At 39.9% G+C, this 20,523-nt stretch overlaps 1 protein-coding gene across 4 annotated transcripts in view; it reads left to right on the top strand.

The window, feature by feature from the left end:
* The window catches only part of PDE4DIP (phosphodiesterase 4D interacting protein), a 213,658-nt gene that overhangs the window by 41,654 nt on the left and 151,481 nt on the right, over positions 1–20,523 (top strand). For all 4 annotated transcript variants that reach the window (XM_082368435.1, XM_082368438.1, XM_082368437.1 and 1 more), the window contains exons 2-3: positions 5,034–5,089; positions 9,749–9,894. In XM_082368435.1, coding sequence (XP_082224561.1) covers positions 5,034–5,089; positions 9,749–9,894 — 202 coding nt within the window. The remainder of the gene's footprint in view (positions 1–5,033; positions 5,090–9,748; positions 9,895–20,523) is intronic.

The following is a 20,523-nucleotide window of genomic DNA, read 5'->3' as shown; positions in this document are numbered from 1 at the left end:
CCTAGACCCCCCTCTCCTCATCGGGACAAAATTAATTGCTGTCTCATTTGTGTTCTGAGATTTCTGTTTTCAGTCTCATCCTTCTACTCATTCTCTCTTTGAATCCTGTCCACCTCCCCCAGTAGACAACTCTGAGCACCTTGATTTCAGGGCATTTCTTTTTCACCTTTATGATCTCGGAGCTTGTCATACAAGCAACTTCTCAATAAATGTTTATGAAATGGAACGAAAAACTAGCAACCAAGGCCCAGTTTTTTCCTCTAAGTGCTGGTATGGCAGATTGCTTTTCCTCCTCCTGAACTTTTGTTCATAACAAGAAAGCCATATAAGAAGGAGTTTGAGAGACAGAAGGTGCCTCTGGGAGATGGTCTTTGTCCCTCAGCCTCACCGTGAAGGAAGGGTGGTGGCGCTCGATAAAGTGGGGGTGGGGGCAGACTGTGTGGTGCCCCGATGACCTGAGTGTATGTGATTGCCTTGGGGAGGCAGCCTGAAAAAGCAACTGCCCCTTTGGGGGTTTGGACACGCTTATGGGAAGAAGTAGCCCTAGGTTAGTCATCTTAATAGGCTGACCAAGGAAAAGAAATTAATGGGGCCTCGACAGACAACAACTCCTTAGATACAGTTTGGGGTGGTTTTGGTCTGCGATACTAGTATCTCGTAGTGTTCAAAGACTTGTTGCAGACCTGCTTTGTAATGTGGAAGTTGTATGATTGCCATCTTGCCCTTGCTCATGAATAATATGGTCCATTAACACAATCCATTGCTTTTCTCAGTCCACAAATTAAACAGACCAAAACACAAGGCAATAACACCAAATACGCAGTTTGCAAAGGGTGGTCTATGGCTGCCTTATAGAAAATATCCCTCTGCAGACTGCATCTTGGTGTTACCCTTTGGTAAGGAAGGACCCAAGTTTCGACCCCTCCTCCCAATGTTATGAGAGACCAGACTAGTGGGACCAGTGAGCCGCTCACATCTTGGAAAGGAGCCATATGAATGGCCATTTTCAAGAAAAGCAAAATTGAGTGCTTGGCTAGTCCTAATGTAATTGAAACTACCATACTTAGAAAACTACTGGAAGAAATCACCAGAGCAGAGTTTGACAGCATCAGAGTATCAGAATGTAGCAGATAGATAGCTCTGAGAGGAGCAGTTGTTTTCTGATCATCCTCAACCTAATCACCCTGGAAAGCTGTAGGAAAAGCTAGTACTGTGGGATATTGAATGTTGATGTATTGTTTGGGTCCAGTATCTTCAGAGCTCCTTATCAGCAAGTCAGGAAAATGTGGGTAGTACACCAGGCAGAAATTAAGTGGGTGAACAGCTGGTAGGTGGGTTGTACTTGGAAAATGTTTGGTTCTTCAAATTAAGCAAGAGAGTGTCTCAGCAAAAATTAGTTAAGTATGGGGACTTCCCTGGCGGTCCAGTGGTTAAGACTCCGAGCTTCTACTACAGGGGGTGCAGGTTCAATCCCTGGTCGGGGAACTAAGATCCTGCGTGCTGTGCAGTGCAGCCAAAAAAAAAAAAAAATTAGTAAGTATGATTTTAGTGGAATTTGTATCAGTATTGACACATTGGTGAGGTAGCGAGCAAAAAGATAAGGCTCACTGAGGGAGAGTTTAGTTCATTTATACAAGAAAAACATGTAAGGTAAAACATGCAGGTAACACATATTGATAAGATAGGAGTATCTTTGGGGAAAGATTATATATGTACATCTCTGCAGGAGAGCCGTAAGTGCCCTGGTGAACCACATGCTAGCTGAGCATGAGTCATTCATTGACTGATGTTTTTTATAAAAAAAAAAAAAAAAAACTAGAAACACTTGAATTTGAGAAACTAGGACAAGGGTATACAATTTTTTCTGGGCTTGGGTAATAGAGAAAAATTTACCAACATCTGTTACTGCTCTGTGTGTGTGTGTGTGTGGCCAGGCTTGGAGTCTGTCTCTAGCATACCCCGATTCTCTTTGCACTTTGGTTTATCAGATATTGTCACAAATTGCAATCCCCTAGACATATTATACCCTGTGTTTCTTCACCATGTGCCCCTTCTCTGGGGGAGCATCAAATTCCTTACCAACCTTTTGGAGCAGCTGAGTGAGCCCCACTCTCTGGCAATATGAGAGGGAACTTGAGCTGTTAGCAGAGTTAAAGTGATTTTTTAAATATCTCCTGAGACTACAGAAAGCCCATTAACTCAGTACTCATCCAAAGTGACCTCTCTACCCTTCTGGTTATTGCTTCATAGGCAGGCAGCCAGCTCAGGGTGAGTGTGGGGTTGGGGAGAAGGTGAAGTATCTTGTGGCATATGCATCGCCTTGTTGTAACTTGCTCCTGGTCTAGAATGTGGACTCTTCGGAGCAAGGAGAATTGAATGAGATCATGTCTGGAAAGTTCCCCCATCCTTGGAAAGTATTAAAATGGGTTTTAATACTATTAGCATCTAGGAGAATAGAATTGTGTAATTACTGCAAGGAACCTTAGAAATTCATGCATGTCTTTTACACATATTTAAGGAAGCTGAAGCCCAGAGGTAAAAGTGACTTTTAAGCCCCTTAGTAGCCTGCCATCGCAAATTAATGAATTGTGTACTGAAGCCAATAGGTAACCCAAGACAGTGTCTTAAAGCAGAAATGAAACTTTTGTCTGCATTTGATCTATACCAGGGTGACAGCCTCAGAGACCTATAAGGAGCCAGGCTAGTATCATAAATGAGCGCACGAGCTGGGATTACAAGAAGAGGGAGTGACGGGAACTGTGGCAAACTGGAGAACAAGTCTCTTCTGTTTAAAGGCAGCAGGTTATCCCTCTGTGTGGGAAGGCAGGCCCAGTATTGCCAGACCCATTCATTTTGCAAGAGAAGTTAGAAATGGATCAACCTTGTATTGACCAAATCAAACATGTTGGATGGGCTGAATTTGGCCTGAGGAATGGCTTTGCTCCTGACAGCAGATACACAGTTACCCAGGTCTGTGGGCTGAGCACAAAGGAATCCATCCAATGCATGAATAGCAGCAGCTAATTATAAGTTTTTTCCCCACAAATTTTTCAAGATATTGTTCTAGCTGATAGTTTCAAAATCCTTGCCCTACTTTTTCTCAACAGAGGGAAATCCATAAGTAGTACATTCATCTCTTTCCTTCTTCACTCTCAGGGAAAGTTTTTAATGAGAAGTGGAGAAGGGGAAGAGACAGAGGGCCTGGAAGAACCCCAAGCTGGTGATCTGCTTTTGACTAATAAAGAATCACCAGGTGGTGGGTATAGTCCAGCGTGCCCTGTCTGGTACTTTCATGTCCATCTGGAACTTAACAAAGTGAAGATTTATGCCAAGATCCAGCCCTGAGGCAGAGAAGAAAGAACACCAACAGTTTCGAAATAAATGCCAGGCTCTCTTCCGCCTTTCTGTGAATGTCTTCTGGCTTTTAAAAAGAGAAGCCCTCTAAATCTCTGGCAATATAATTATTTTTAGAACAACTAACTGGGAGTACCCAAGGGTTTAAGGAATAAGCTAAATGTTGAAAGCATCTCTCTGTAGGATTATTGCAATCACCTCTCTGTTTCTGCCTTCCCCACCCAGAGAGTCTGTTGTCAAAACATTAGCCAGACCTTTTAAAACATTCGTCACTCAGTTCACCTCTTTTTTTGACTCACAAGACTCCAGTGACTAAATTTCTCTCAATGTCCCAAAGGCTTTATACAATCTGCCCTCTGCCCAACTTTCCTATTATTTCCTTCACCACACCTCCTGCTACTCAGTCTGCCCAGCCACACTGGCCTCCTTGTTGTTCAAAAATTGCTCTGGCATGCTCCCTCCTAAGAGCCTTTGCATTTGATGTCCCCTGCTTAGAAGACTCTGCCCAAATACTCATATTATTGCTTCTCAGAGAAACTTTGCCTCCTGAAAATTGCAATCCCCTCCTCCTCCCCATAGCTCCAGGATTCCCTACCTCTATTCCCTACATTAATTTTTTATAGTATCTCTCCCCAATTGCTACTGTACATTTTGCTTTTTTGTTTCCTTTTACTGTAATATTAGTTCCATGAGTGCAGGCATTTTGGTCTGTTTTGTTCACTGCTACATTTGTGGAGCTTAAAACTGGTGCCTAAAAACATAGTAGGTGCTTCACAAGTATTTGTTAATACATTTTGAGACTTTTTTTCCCCTTCTGTGCTAGGAATGGTGGCCTTCACTGTGCTGGACACACCAGATACACCTCTGGCTACTGCATCGTGGTGTTTTTAACATTTCCATTAATAGACTTTGTCTGTTTTCCAAGTTTTCTAGGTCAATTCTACTTCCTAAACATATCTTGATTTTTTTTTTTTTTTTTTTTTTTTTTTTGCTTCTCTCCATTTCTCCTATTCTATCCCTTAGTTAAAACTATCACAACTTCTTGCTATCCCCATCTACTTTTGTTCCCTCTACACAGTGTCACTCAACAGCCAGAATGATCTAAAGTCTAAATGTGGTCACTTACCATTCATTCCCTCATTTAAAATCCTTCAGTGGTTTCCCATTGACCTGCACATAAAACTCATATCCTTACCCCATCCCTCAGGGCCCTGCATGGTCTGGTTGCAACATTGGCTTTCTCTGTTCCTCTAACAGGCCAAGTTCCTCCCTGACTCAGGGTCCTTGCTGTTCCCTCATGATGGAACACTCTTCTGTTCCCATTTTTCATCTGGCTGACATTCTCTTCATCTCAATTTAAATGCTCTTTTCTCTGAGTTTCTCTGAGTCTCTCTACTAGTTAAGTTACTCTGCATATTCCTTCATAGCACTTGCTACAATAGTAATTCAGTGCTTGTGGAACTGTTTGTCCAATGGCTGTCTCTACAAATACCTACTGAGGATAGAAACCCTTCCTGTGGGGTTTGTCTTTGTCTTTCCAGCACTTAACACTGTCCCTGATACATAGTACTAGCTTAATGATTGTGGAGAAATAAATAAAAATAGATGTCTTGCCACCCAGGGATTGGACACTGTGTGGGGTGGTATCTCATTAATTAATGATGTGTTTCTCTCCACAGAGATTATTTTGCAGAAGATGATGGGGAGATGGTACCTAGAACAAGTCATGCAGCAGGTAAGGAGGTTGTGGGCCTTGCTTTGCTAAATTCTTGGTCTCCTGCTGATCATAATTCCCTTAAATTATAGACCCTTTAATGTCACCATGGCATGTAGTATATAATTCCCCTCCTTCCCAGCACAGTGCAGTAAATCATAACTGAAATACTTATGTGAACTCTTCATACTTTTTTTTTAATTTTTAAATTTTTTAAAAATTTATTTATTTATTTTTCGCTGCATTGGGTCTTCATTGCTATGCGTGGGCTTTCTCTAGTTGCGTCAGGCGGGGGCTACTCTTTGCTGTGGTGCTCAGGCTTCTCATTGCTGTGGCTTCTCCTGTTGTGGAGCACGGGCTCTAGGCGCACGAGCTTCAGTAGTTGTGGCGTGCAGGCTTCAGCACTTGTGGCTTGCGGGCTTGGTTGCTCCGTGGCATGTGGGATCTTCCCAAACCCGTGTCCCCTGCATTGGCAGGCAGATTCTTAATTAAAATTAGCCTTTGTAATTGTGTATGTGAAATCTATAAATTCTACGGGCCTACCATACTCATTTTGAGCATCAAGAGTCTCCATTTTGAGGTAAAAATTGAAGGACTAGGGCAAAATGGAAGGGGAATGAAGAAAATGCCTACTATACGCAAGATATTAGGTTGGATACTTTCACTGATTATTTCATTTAATCCATGTAAATGCTCTGTGAGGTAAGCATTATTATACCCATTTCTACAGAGGCAATGATGCTCAGCAAAATTAAGAGATTTGCCTAAATTCCCACAATTAGCAAGTGGTCAGGATTCATAACCAATCTTTTTTTTCTTTAACATTTTCGTTGTGTCCATATCCAATCTTCAAAGGCTCTTATCTTTGTACCATATCCTATGAATCTAACTGTAATGTATTGTTGTTTTCTCAAATTTTCTTCCATTTAATCGCCTATTTAATTTCACCTAAATGTGGAAGAAATCATTTTTTTCTAACTTATTTTAATTAAAACATTTGCATTTACTTAGAAATATCAAGTTATCAACAAAACCATTACTATTACTACTATTATTATTATTAATTTGCAATCACAGTGTGGTATACAAGTAACAGAACAACAATTATTTTGAACAAGCTGAATCAAAGACAATTGAAAATGGGAAAATACCCAACTCTATCTGTAATTAATTTGTGCTGTGTACCAATAAAACCTGCTTTAAATTTCTGTGCTAATTTAAACCCCTGTACTCAATCAGGCAAGGTTAGTAGCTATTGAAAATACCATTAAGGATAGGGCTATCTAAAGACACACTTGATAGTACGTTATTTTTACAAACACGAATAGACACTGTACAGTGTCCAGTTTAAAAACAAATCATATAAATCATATGGCCTTACATTCCCCCCCCCCCTTTTTTTTTCTTTAAAATTGGTTATGTAATGAGTAGTTAAATACTTCCAGACAAGAAAAAACCTGCCCTGGAACCACACTATTTATCATCATTATTTTTTTTTTAATCTTCATCTTCTTCATATTTCTCCTTGTCATCATCTTCTTGACCCTTTTGTCTTTCTCCTTTTTTTTTTTTAAACAGGGAATGCTCTTCTGTTTTTTTTTTTTTTTTTTTGGCCGTGCGCTGTGGCTTGTGGGATCTTAGTTCCCTGACCAGGGATTGAACCCCAGCAATAACCATTTAAAAAAAAATTCTGAGAAGTTGATTGAAGCATCTGGGGACTTTTTCTTGCATTCCTTCTGGAAAGTCTGTAGAAAGAAAGAGAAAAGAGGGAAGGAGGGAGGGAGGCATATATTCTCCCATCCCATAGGTTGGCCTTTCATTCTATTGATGGTTTCCTTTGCTGAACAGAAGCTTTTTAGTTTGATGTAGTCCCACTTGTTTATTTTTGCTTTTGTTGCCTTTGCTTTTGGTGCCCATGCCTATGTGGTCCATTAATTTTCGACAAAGGAGATAAGAATATACAAGGGAGGAAGGAAGGAAAGAGAAAAGAAAAAGGGGGAAAAAAGAAGAGAAAAAGAAAGGACAGAAAAAGAGCATATTATGATATTTTTCTTCTTGGCCCTTTCAGATCGCCTTTGCCCATGTGTCTATGTCTAGTTAACTTTTCCTCAGTGGGGCACAGAGTCACCTAGAGCCCATTTCACTCTCACTTGCACTGACACTGTCTACGGATCTCAGTGTGTTGCTATGCCTGTCATTCTTTCTGATTTAAAAAAAAAAAAAATTTGTTCAGTAATAAAGGTGCATTGCTTCTTACTGTCAGCCAAGAAAGATGTATTTTTCTATGTCTTCTGCCTGAGTCTACAACCCCAAGCCCACCTCAATCGGAGGTCATTTGCGTACCATGCTTGAAGGAAGCCCTGATTTCTTATTCTTTCACAGTGTTACTTCTCCAAGGCAGGCCTAGGGTGAGTAGCAGCTTAGCCTTCGCTAGCTTCTCCCAGGGCAGTGCTTCCTTTGGTTAATGGAAAGACTGTGTCTCTTCCCCTTTGCCTGTTTTTCCCTGACTCTCAGGCCTGTTACAATCCCCTTCCCTGCTAAAATAACACAGTATTAGCATACTGCTAAGAAGTTTGAACGGAAGGAACGTGGGATTGGTTCTGCCACTTTTTGCAATGCAATCTTGGGCAAACAAACTTGCTGAACCTTTATTTACTCATTAGTTAAATGAGTGTAATAATCACATCAGTCTATTTCACTGGTTGCAGTAACTATAAATGAAATTATTCCTATACAATAACCTAAAAGATTCTCTGTAGAGAGATCTTGTAGAAATACTTCTTAGCTAGTAGCTTGATTTTTTATTTCAAATAAAGCTGTTTCAGTTATCTTTGGTCATGTGACACACCACTCTAAAACGTAGTGGCTTAAATACGTATAGCTGATTCACTTTGTTATACAGCAGCAACTAACACAACAATGTTAAGCAATTATACCCAATAAAGATGATAAAAATTAATTAATTAATTAATTAATTAATTAATAAAACTTAGTGGCTTAAAACAGGGGTCAGCAAACTGCAGCCCATAGGCCCAATTGCCAGTATTTGTAAACAAAGTTTTATAAAAGCACAGTCATGCTCATTCACTAACATATTTTTCTGCATCTTCTTTGAGCTATCAGGTCAGAGTTGAGTAGCTGTGACAGAGTTGATGCCCATGAGCCTAAAATATTTACTATCTGGCCCTTTAAGAAAAAGATTGCCCACTCAAGGCTTAAAACAACAATGGTTTATTATTTCTCACAATCCTGGATGTTAGCAAACTGGGCATTTCTTCTGTTGGTCTCACTTGGGATCACTCAGATAACTGCCATCACTCAAATAATCTGACAGCTTTTTTTTTTATGTCTTTATTGGAGTATAATTGCTTTACAATGGTTTGTTAGCTTCTGCTGTATAACAAAGTGAATCAGCTATACGTATACATATATCCCCATATCCCCTCCCTCTTGAGCCTCCCTCCCACCCTCCCTATCCCACCCCTCTAGGTCGTCACAAAGCATTGAGATGATCTCCCTGTGCTATGCGGCTGCTTCTCACTAGCCATCCATTTTACCTTTGGTAGTGTATATACGTCAATGCTACTCTCTCACTTCGTCCCAGCTTCCCCTTCCCCGCCCCACCCCCGTGTCCTCAAGTCCATTCTCTACGTCTGCATCTTTATTCCTGCCCTGCCCCTAGCTTCATCAGTACCTTTTTTAGATTCCATACATATGCGTTAGCACATGGTATTTGTTTTTCTCTTTCTGACTTACTTCATTCTGTATGACAGACTCTAGGTCCATCCACCTCATTACAAATAACTCAGTTTTGTTCCTTTTTATGGCTGAGTAATATTCCATTGTATATACGTGCCACATCTTCTTTATCCATTCATCTGTCAGTGGACATTTAGGTTGCTTCCATGTCCTGACTATTGTAAATAGTGCTGCAATGAATATTGTGGTACATGTATCTTTTTGAATTATGATTTTCTCAGGGTATATGCCCAGTAGTGGGATTTCTGGGTCATATGGTAGTTCTATTTTTAGTTTTTTAAGGAACCTCCATACTGTTCTCCACAGTGGCTCTATCAATTTACATTCCTACCAACAGTGCAAGAGGGTTCCCTTTTCTCCACACCCTCTCCAACGTTTATTGTTTCTACAATCTGACAGCTTGACTGGGACTGAGGGTCCAAGACAGCCTTTCTCAAGTGTCTAGCAGTGGTGACTGGCATCTTCATTCCCCCTGTACTTGGCCTTTCCTCCCCAAGGAAGGTAATCTGGGCTTCTTCACAGCAAGGTGGCCTTGGGGTTTTAGGAAAGCAAGGACAGAAATGCAAGGCCTCTCAAGGCCTAGTCTCCTGAACGCATCCAACAGCAGCATTTTATCACATTCTCTAGGTCAAAGCAAGTCACTAAGCCAACCCAGATTCAAGGGGTAGAGAAATAGACCCCACTTCTTGATGGCAGGAGAAGGAACATCACATGACAAAGGCGTGTGGACATAACCTAGTGTGCTGCGCTGGGGACCACTACTAATATGATCTACTACAGGCTACTGTATGTGAACTGCTTCTCTGTGGCCTAGAATTGGTTCTTTTTTTGCAGAAACCAAATTCTGCTGGAACATGCAGGTTGGAATGATCATAATGCCACTGTTATATAAAATTTTCTGTTGTTCTGTTTCACTGGCAGCTTTTCTTAGTGACACCAAAGATCGAGGCCCTCCAGCGCAGTCACAGACCTGGAGAAGTGGTGAGAAGGTCCCCTTTGGGCATTCCTTGAGATCATTTGAAAGACCTCTTCAGGTGCAGACCCAGGCTCTTCGAGACTTTGAGAGGGTAAGTCACATGGGTGGATAATTGTTATCCCAGTTAGAAGGAGTATCAGGGGATAGTGGTGTCTTATAAAAATATGACCCATAGTTTAGCTTGGATTATGTGTATTCTTATCAAAATGTTGTCTCTTTCAATGGCATTTATCCCAATAAGCTTATGCACTGTTAACTATATGCTGAGCACTGTGGTTCATGGGCAATTGCCTGTACCACTATTTCTGCTTAACATTTTTACCCCTGGTTTACTTCTCAGATAAATTTAGGAAGTTTAAATGGCACCCCGGGAATCTGTAGGTGGGCCATAGTGAGCCCAGGAGACCTAGTCAGTCGGCTGGCATTATATGCTCTGCTGCTGGCTTGGACCACTCTGGATATCTGGATACCATCTGCAGCATGAGGTGGTTCAGCCACAGCCATTTGCTTCTCAACAAGAATCCGGCATTGTTGCTTGAAACTCCTGATTTAACTCTTGAAGTGCTCTGCATCTTGATAGGTTGATCCTTAGATTTGGCCAAAAGCCAAATTACTGACAATGTAATACAGGCCCCCAGCTCCCTGTGCCCTGGTTTGATCCAAGGAAGTCTGCACAATAGAACCTATCTACTGGAACCTACCTACTGGAACCTATCTACGGCCTGGAAAGAGCACCCAGGATTTCTTACATCCCTGTGTGCTAAAAAAGGAAACAGCTCTTTGGTGCCCCCTGGGGGTTGCCCAGGAATCAGGACACACATGAAACTGTAAAAATGCCCTGAGATGTGTGGGTTTCTTTCATTCTTGAATTGACAGCTTTTGTTATATAAAATAAAAATTCCATTTTCAAAAGAAGGTTAATAAAGCAGTGTTGACATGCGTTTACCCTGTCTTCTTTCAATTTGTAAATAGAAATGTTTCACTAGGACTTAATGTACATCCTACCAGACATTCCTGTGGACAAAGAATATGTTCCATATAATGTGTGCCTGAGAATTTAAACAGCCTACTCTTGGTTTTTGTGCTCAGAGTTGTCATGGATACCGTTTTTAAAAAAAAAGACAAAGAGTTTGCAGGAATATTAAGCGGTTTTGAAGACTAACCCTCTGAACAGCTGTGGTGCTGGTGGTAGGAGTGGGGGCAGTACCACCCAACCCCTTCCTCTGTTCCCCCTTTTGCATCTACTGCAGTGCAGAAAGGGTGAGCAGAGCTGCGGCACTCCCCAAAGCTGTTGAGGGTGCTCTCTGAAAGGCAGTCTGCCTGCATGTTCCTTTTGGTGGAGAGGTGATTTGGATCATAGAAATGAAGGGTGTCACCTCCACTGCTCAGATGAATGCCCAGGTGCTGTGGGAGAGGGAAAATAATGGGCTGAGCTGGGTGATGAGCAGGGGTCAGCTGACTTTCAACTGTGGAGTCCTAAGTCTTTTTCTCTGAGCAATAAGGTCTAATATCGCTGGTTAGTCCTTACTCCTCGATGCTGGGAACCACTGACAGAAGCCAAGGTAGGATGCAGAGAAAAGGCCAATAAGAGATATTTTACATGTCTCTCCCCTATGTGTCAAGCGATATATAAATAACAATGAGACTACAGCACATGCATTTGTCAGAATGGTCATTGTCAGTAAACCAAGCTGTGACCTGCTCACAGGTGTGTTCATTCTTACATCCATTCATCCATCCATCCATTCTGTAGACTTTGAATGATAGCACCTGCTGTATGAAGAACCTCCATGAAAGGATTTGAAAATTAGAGGAAACATTAGTTAGAAAAAAAAATGTAGGAGGGAGAGTGACACATTCCAATGTCCCACCCTAAAAACTGGTAAAACACTAAATAACATGATATTTTCTCTAAAGTTTAAATCATGCATTCCTTGGGATGAAGGATGAGATCTGTACTCGGAAAGGGGAAAGGGACATATTAAAGGTTTGTGCCAGAGAAAGGTCGGCTCCTCCAGGGCATGAAGCAGATGTCAAAGAGATACAGGCCTGGGCTGGGCAGCCAGGAATCCATCTGTCTTAGTCCATTCAGGCTACTATAACTCAGACTGGGTAGCTTATAAACAACAGAAATTTATTTCTCACAGTGCTGGAGGCTGGAAGTCCAAGATCAGGGCACCAGCAGGGTTACCTTCTGGTGAAGGCCCTCTTACTGGTTCATAGCTGATGCCTTTTCACTATGTTCTCACATGGCAGAAGGGGCTAGGGATCTCTCTGAAGCTTCTTTTATAAGACATGAAACCCAAAGGCCCATCTCCTAATACAGTACCATAATCTTTGAGGATTAGGATTTCAACATATGAATGGGGGCGAGGGGGACACATTCAGACCATGGTGGCATCCTTACTTCACTTATCCCTGCAACAAATACTTGATCACTTCAAATAAGATGCTATTCCTATCCTTAGTAATAGTCTATTGGGAAGTACAGACATTGCATTACTTACAATATAATGCGTCCTTATGGTAAAGATAAGGACAGTGTACTCTGAGATCTTGGGAGAGAATGTTTAATTTTATTAAAGGACAGAGAAGGGCCTCCTACAAAAGAACACCTCTCATGGGGCTGCACATTGAGTGAGATCTTCAAAGTTGAGTTAGATTTTACCGGTTAGAGAAGGAGATTATAATATTCCAGACAAAGGGGAAATTTGGGTGAAAGGAAGAGAAGTATGTTCATGTATAGATCTGATAAGAGACTGGGCTAGAGGGATGCTATGGTCTGAATGTTTGTGTTCCCTCAAAATTCATATGTTGAGATACTAACCCCTAAAGGTGATGACATTGGGAGGTGGGGCCTTTGGAAGGTGCTTAAGTCATGAGGGTGGAGCCCTCATGGATGAGATTAGGGCCTTATGAAAGAGGCTCCAGAGAGATTCCTAGCCCCTTCCACCATGGAGGATACAAGAATTCTGTGACCCAGAAGAGACCCCTCACCTGACCAGGCTGGCACCATGCTCTTTGACTTCCACCCTCCAGAACTGTGAGAAATAAACTTCAGTTGTTTATAAGCTACCCAGTCTGTGATATTTTCTTAAAGCAGCCTGAACAGACTTAGTCAAGAGAGGTAAGGAGGGAGACTTAGAACAAGGAAAGAAGTAATATTAAAGATACTTAATCAGTAAAAATTAATTGATCAGTTAATGTGATTGCTTCTGAAATATTTGTTGATGTAGGAAATTCTAGGGAAAAGAGCCTTTGATTCCAGAGTAAGTGATAATAGACTAAAAATGTAAATACTGGCACATTATGGAAAATACATCATTGGTCAATTAACAAGTGAAAGTGACAGCATCTTTCTTCACTATATTGGTGCAGGAGGAAGGGGCAAAGGGAACAGAGCTTTGAAGATATAGTTTTCTTTCCTTTTCTTTTTCTGCGTTCTGTATCCCTGACCAACAGTATGAGTGGGGCTAGGGAAGGATAGGCAGGGGGAAGGGGTCAGAAATAGTGACACAGATGAGCCTACTCAACTTTACACTGGTAGAAGTAAATTAATAGGTGTTGTTCCCCATGATAAAAGAGTTTTGCTTAGTATGTATGCTTCATTTGTACATTTTGAATGAGTGAATGATTTAATTAATTTTTAAACCTTGTCAGCTTTGTTTTAAAGGTGCTTCCCCCCGCCCCCCAAAGATACATTGATGGAGTGATCTCTGTTCTTTCCAGAACTATAGACTTGAGAAGTGGGTTAAGTGCTTCTCATAAATTGTCTTATTTTGTCTTTATAAACCTGCATGAAACAAGCATCACTGTTCCTATTTTCAAGTGAGGGAACCAGAACTCATAGAGATTGTGACTTTTTCAGGATCATGGAGTTTAGGTACCATGATTACAAATCCTGACAGGTTGTTGGGTCATTTTACATAGTCATATGTCAAATGGCCATAGTCATATGTTGAGAAAAATTCTTTCCTATATGTTTTCTCACTGATCACAGCACCCACCCCACCTCCAGCATCTCTGGGGTGAGTGAGACCTGAGCAGCACATAGATAACACTAGCTAGCGTGTGTTGATCACTTTCTGTGTGTCAAGTAGTGTACTAAGTATGTGCAGTATCATCTCATTTAATGCGCATGGAAACCCTGTGAAGAAAGCATGATTATTACACCAGTTTATAAATCAGGAAACAAAGGCACAAAGAGTAACAAAGGAACTTACCAAGCATCTCATAATGTGCTGAGAATACTCGTCATTTTTGTGACCTAAAATAGTACTTTATATGTTGGTGGTAATAAAAGTGCTGACTCCTATAGGCCTGGAATCATGAGCTCCTCCTATTTAGATGGGCACAGAGTACAGTTCTATCTTCCCTAGGTAAACTGTAAATCCACTTTTATCTCCCAGTATTCTCCATCACATGCTTTCTATTCCACTAATTCTGAACTGCTTGCAATTCAAAGTTGTTTCATACTTCCAAGCCTTTGTTCTGGCTGTTCCCGCTGCCTAGAATAATTTTTCTCTCCTGTTCTTTACCTGGTTAAAGCCTACTCATCCTTCAAGTTTCAGTTCAGGTTCAGTTTTTTGTTTATTTGTTTTTCTTTTTAGGATGCCTCCGCTCATTCTCCAGTCTCAAAATATATACCCAGACTCTAGGCAATTCAGAGGCAGAAAGCCTCTTGTTCACCTTTTTCTAGTCTCTAGAACCTAGCATAAATGCTGGTACATAGTAAGTGCTCAGTAGATGTTCATCAATTAAACTAAGTTTGTTGAAAAGTGTTGAAGATTAGGTGTTATATTGGATTTATATTCCCCCTGGCCTCTACTTCAGTATTCACTGAGTGTATTCACAGTAAGTAAAATGATTCTAAAGAGGGTATTGGTATATTAATTAATTGGTTAGGATAGGAAACTGAGAAGTCAGGAAAAATACATATACTTTTAGAAGTCCAATGTGCTATCCATTGTACTACAGAGCCAGGTGGGAAAAGTACATTTATTTTTAATGGTGAGTTTAAAGGGAGATAACTGTCTACCTAAACTGGGATCATAAAATTATAAATGTAAAGTAAGAGAAAGAAAGCAGAGACCTTTTGAAATATTTGACAAGATTTATTAAGAAGATCATAATAATAGCTAATAATAATATTTATTGAGTGTTTATTAAACACTAGGCACTTTTTAGACATTTAACACATTTTATTTCAGCTCTTTTTCAGTTCATTTTCCTAACTTATGAGATAGATATTAGATATTATATTACATCCATTATATGAGTGAAGAGACCAAGACTCAAAGAACTTGATGAAAGCTATTACAGGTATAAAGTGGCAGAGCCAAGATAATTCCAAGAGTCAAGGTTCTTGGGGGAATGAGAGGACCATTCAGAGAAGGAGAGGTTACATTAGTGCAATGTGTGCAATTTGGTTTTATGCAGAGAATCAAAATGGCAAATGCTATATATAGAAAAGCCATGGAGAGGGTAGGGGTCTGTGGCTTTAAGGTCTAGAGGAGGCCTCCACTGCCCTCCCCTGTTTACACATTTTCTAATAATGTTGTCTTTCACATGAAAATGCCAACAAGACCAGCTGCAATGTTTGCTTAATTATAGTCTGAAGCTAGCTTTTCTGGGCAGTCTGAATCCAACCACAGTGAGTCAGCCTGTTGAGGCCCCACCCATCCTGGCACATTTTTCCACTTGGGTCTTGAAGTCGCGGGGGTGGGGGGGGGGCGTCCGGGGAGTGAGTCCTAAAAGAGACTTTTCTACCTTTATGGAGATCTGAGTTATCACGGCCTGGGTTTCCTGTTCTAGTTTAGGTGAGTCTGGGTCATGTCACTTCTGCCTTTAGGTCCAGCCATTTCAAGTGCTTCTTGAGTTTCTCTTTAATTACAGCCTTGGAAAATGAAAGCTACTGGTGAAGTACATTTTCTTTCTTTCTTTTTTTTTTTGAAAATGGCATTTATGTTCCTCAAACCACAGTGCCCCAAGCATACTGGTTTTGGTTTCACTAGTGTCTTGAGACTTTCAAAAAGTTATTAGATGAGAAGGGAAGGGGGGATAAATCTGAAACTTTCAGCAATCATAAGGACAGGATTTTTTCTTTCTTGTTAAACATGACTTTTCAGAGGGATTCCACACAGTCATTCCACAGAACTTCGGCAACATTTTCATTCCTAAGCAACACTGCCAAAAATAAGCATCAAATCAATCACATTTTTCTTAAGAACTATGAATTAAAGGAATGAGTCTGAGTGCTGTAGAAGATGCAGAGGTGTATATGAGTTACCATTCTCAGAGAACATACACTCTGATTAGGGACATAAGAAATTTAAGTTACACGAAATTTAATTTAAATAACATCTAAGGCACCAGTGGAAGAGATCACAAGATGAGAGTAATTGCCAATCAAATGTATGTCTTTAAAACCTAGATGTTAGGACAAAACATTTTTTCTAATTTGTATTCATACGTATAGTTAAACTTTACAAAGTTATAAATATTGGCTCACATTTGGTTACACAATTAACAAAGTAACTTTATCAAAAAGAATGAAATTACAAAAATTGAACAACCCTGAAAGTTCTGGAAGGTATGGTTACCAACACAGAAAAGAGCAATCACTTCCACAGAGAAAATGGCACTTGAATGAGAATAATCCTTCTTATTTTTTGTTGTCTCCTCTCTGTGTCCTCATTAGAACTTGTTGTCTTCTCCTCTTCACTGTATGAAGAGAAGCTCTGTCTTTCTTCCTATGGACTTGAGGAATTTCCATTCCAATGATAAAATTTTAAAATAACAAAAATAATGATACCAATTAATATTTATTGAGTACTACAGTGTGCAGACCTCTGTGAATGCACCTGACTTGCATTATCTTATTCAGTTCTGAAAACAGTCTTTTGAGGTTGGTACAACCATTATTTTCATTTGTACATGGAGGGACACTGAAGCTAGGAAAAGACTAGTGATTGCTAGAAAGTGCTAGAGCTGGGATTTTAACAGAAGTGTACCGATTCCAGAACCTGAACTCTTAGCCACAATTTCATTATGCCACTCTATGTACAGCTGCTCCCCTTATTCATTTGTTTGTTCATCTACTCAGTATATGGGTACAATCTATGTGCCAGGCCTGTTCTAGCTTTTACATGTACAGTGATCAAGTATGAAAAGGTGTGTGTTGAAGGATGAATGTCTCAGTGTTTTTATACTAATAAAATATTAGAAACAATCTATTACTCATCAAGGCAAGGATTGATTATTTCAGCCATGGTACACATACAACAGAGCATCACAGAACAATGTACTGACTTGGAAGGATGTCTGTAATAATAATAACAAATTTAAGATTAAACAGCAGAACAACAACAACAATTTGAATATTACATAAAATAAGATCTCTTTAAAAAAATTTTATTTTTACACAATTTTTAAAGGTTACTTTCCATTTCCATTATTAAAAATATTGGCTATTTGTTATACAGCACATCCTTGAGCCTATCTTACACCCAACAGTTTGTACCTTCACTCCCCCACCCCTATACTGCCCCTCCCTCCCCACTGGTAACCACTAGTTTGTTCTCTATGTCTGTGAGTCTGCTTCTTTTATGTTATATTCACTAGTTTGTTGTATTTTTTAGATTCCACATATAAGTGATATCATAGTATTTATAAGATCTCATTTTTGAGGGAGAAAAACTAGAAATGTCTGGAAGGATATACACCAAAATATTTAAAGTGATTAGGTCTGGGTGATAGGATTAGCCATGATTTTTACCTTTTTTATAACTTTTTGTATTATCTGAATTTTTAATAATGTGCATTCCTTTTATTTATCTAATCATTCAACAAATATTTCTAAAGTGCTTACTGTATACAACATAATGTCTTAAGCACTGCACATACAATAATGGATAGGCAAACATGGTTCCTGCCCTCATGGAGTTTACAGATTAGCCAATTACAACAGAATGTAATCATTACAATGCTGTGGAGGCACTCAGGAGGGGCCCTTACCCAGACTTTAGGGTCAGATGGGCTTCCTTTAGTAGGTAATACCTAATTCAAATCCGTACAGGCTAGTTGGAGATAGTGAAGTCAGAGCTGAATGGAAATTGAAGAGGAATGACTTTCCAGGCTGACACTGCTACCCGTGAAAAGTCCTAGAGGCAACAGAGAGCAAGTTCAGCAACAGGAGGCTTTTTGTCATGGCTGGAGCACTAGAGTATAGAATGGGGTTCAAGCTGGTTTTATCTCCCCCTACCACCTGCTACTCTCGGTCAAAGCCTTATTGTTACTACCATGGTTATTCATGGTATCACTGTGAACTCAGCTCTTATGCCTAGACAAAGTCCTAATTGTGCCTTTGAAATCACCTTCTTTCCTAGAGAAGGATGGAGAAAGAATTCATGAAAATCTAGAAAAATAGGTGAGGCCATAAATTGACACGTTCCCTTCTGAATAGTAAAAGCTCAGCAAATAATCTTCCTGGGTCGAGCCAGTTGTGAACAAACAACACCAAGTCCTGCTCTTGTTGGTCGGGCCAAACCGTAGGAGAATCTAGTTTGGAGCCTAGGAATCCTTGGGAGCTCCCAGCATCAGTGCAGCTCAACTGTCGTTTTGCCATGGAACTCATTTAACTGTCTCTGACAGTGCTATTTCTGGCTGGGCCATTTATTTTTGGTGACCAGGGAAGTTGTTATTTGTTTTGTTTTGTTTTTATATAGTTCGTAGTGCTCCAGTATGATGATGACAACACCCTGTTATTCCAGGGTCACTGGGGGTGGTGTGGGTGTGTATCTATGGTGGGGGAAGGCAGCAGGAACATCACTGGAACCCCTGCCATTTATCTACACAATGATGCTGCCTAAGACAGCGTTTATTTATTGACCTGATATAATAGCTCTGTTGTTAGCTGTCTTGCCATCAGGCCACTTATTTCAAGAAAAGGCTGTGTAGAGGATGGGTATCAGTATGCTTCTGAGTTGAAGGGGAAAAAATTGAATGATATTGTTAATATTTTAGCATTTAAAAGACTGAAACTTCAGGGATTATGTTGAAATTTCAGAAACAGAGTTTCAGAAGAAAGATTTGTTTATTGTGCAACCCAAAAGAAGAAAAGCCAGATGTTTGTAGAGTTCTCAGTCTGCTTTCTGAGGCAGGCATCAACAACTGACTTCTGGAACACTAGACACAAACCCTGTGTGGAAGTGTGGAAGACCAAGTTGATTGACTTCGATTGACATTTTCCTTATTAGAATGTTCGGCAGAAGTTATGCATATTCTTCAGGGCAGCCTAATGAGTATGTTTTTCCTGTCGAAATATAGGGTGGATCATGTTTTCTTTCTGTTTTATTTAAGGATTGTAACAAAACTTTAACTTTTGATAGAACATAGTAATCCATGAGTATTTAATATTGAGGGCCACTTAAAGTATACTTTATCTAGCCTTTATGTTAGGGCCCCATAATCTGAGTAGGATTAATATACATTTAGAAATGGTCAGTTCTAAACCATTTGCTTTTAACTGAACTGAATCGAACTGAACTTGAATTGAATCTTTATCATAAAAAAATCCTTTGTAAAAGGCAAAGGACTGGACATGTTACTTCTCCCAGCTTTGGTTTCTTTCTTCTTTTTTAAATAACAGCTTTTTTGAAATGTAATTTACATACCATAAAATTCACCCTTTTAAAGTGTACAATTCCATGTTTTTTGTATATTCAGTGAGTTGTGCAACAATTACCACTATCTAGTTCCAGGACATTTTCATCACCACCCAAAAACCCATCACACCCATTAGTAGTCATTTCCTGTTCCCTCCTCCCCCAGGCCCTGGAAACCACTCATCTAATTTCCCTATGGATTTGTCTAGTCTGAAAATTTCATATAAATAGAATCATGTAATATATGACTTTTTGTGCCTGGCTTATTTCACATTATATAATGTTTTCAAGGTTCATTCGTGTTGTAGCATGTGTCAGTACTTCATTCCTTTTTATGACTGAGTAGTATTCCATTATATGGATATGCTAAACTTTGTGTATTCAATCTTCTGTTTTTGGATATTTAGGATGTTTCTGCTTTTTGACTATGCGAATGATGCTTCTGTTTTGCGTGGACATATGTATCACTTCTCTTGGGTGTATACCTAGGAGTGGAATTGCTAGGTCATATAGTAACCCTATGTTTAATCTTTTGAGGACTAGCTTTGGTTTAGTCACCTTGAAAATGGAGAAAACTATGTTTTATATAGGTTCAGGTGGTCAGATCCTCTGAGGTCACAAGCAATATTATTTATAATGAAGGATATTTTTGAAAAGATGCAGGGACCTGAGGTAGAATTGGAAGTACCTTATTAGTCACAGGGGAATCCTAGGTTCACAGGGGTCATCTAGTGTCATGATTAAGGCCCTGATGAGTATGAAATATGGGTCAGACTGCTGGAAGCTATAGTCTGTGCTCCTCCACTTTCTAGCTAAGCAAATCGGCTAACTTCCTGATGTCTTACTTTCCTGGAGTATAAAATGGGGATAATAATATCCAATCCACTTACTTCACAGTGTTGTAATGAAGATAAAATGAAATAATACATATATGGAAGTGCTTTGTATATTGTCAAATCCTATACAAGTGATTGTTGTTGTGAAGATAGTGTAATTATATCTAATTAATTTTGTAATACAAGTCAAAGTCATTCAAAACAGCCAGTAATTAAACT

The sequence above is a fragment of the Balaenoptera borealis genome, assembly GCF_965194805.1.
Source record: "Balaenoptera borealis genome assembly, chromosome: 1".
In the NCBI taxonomy this organism is placed as follows: domain Eukaryota; kingdom Metazoa; phylum Chordata; class Mammalia; order Artiodactyla; family Balaenopteridae; genus Balaenoptera; species Balaenoptera borealis.
This window is presented reverse-complemented; position numbering and strand designations above follow the sequence as displayed.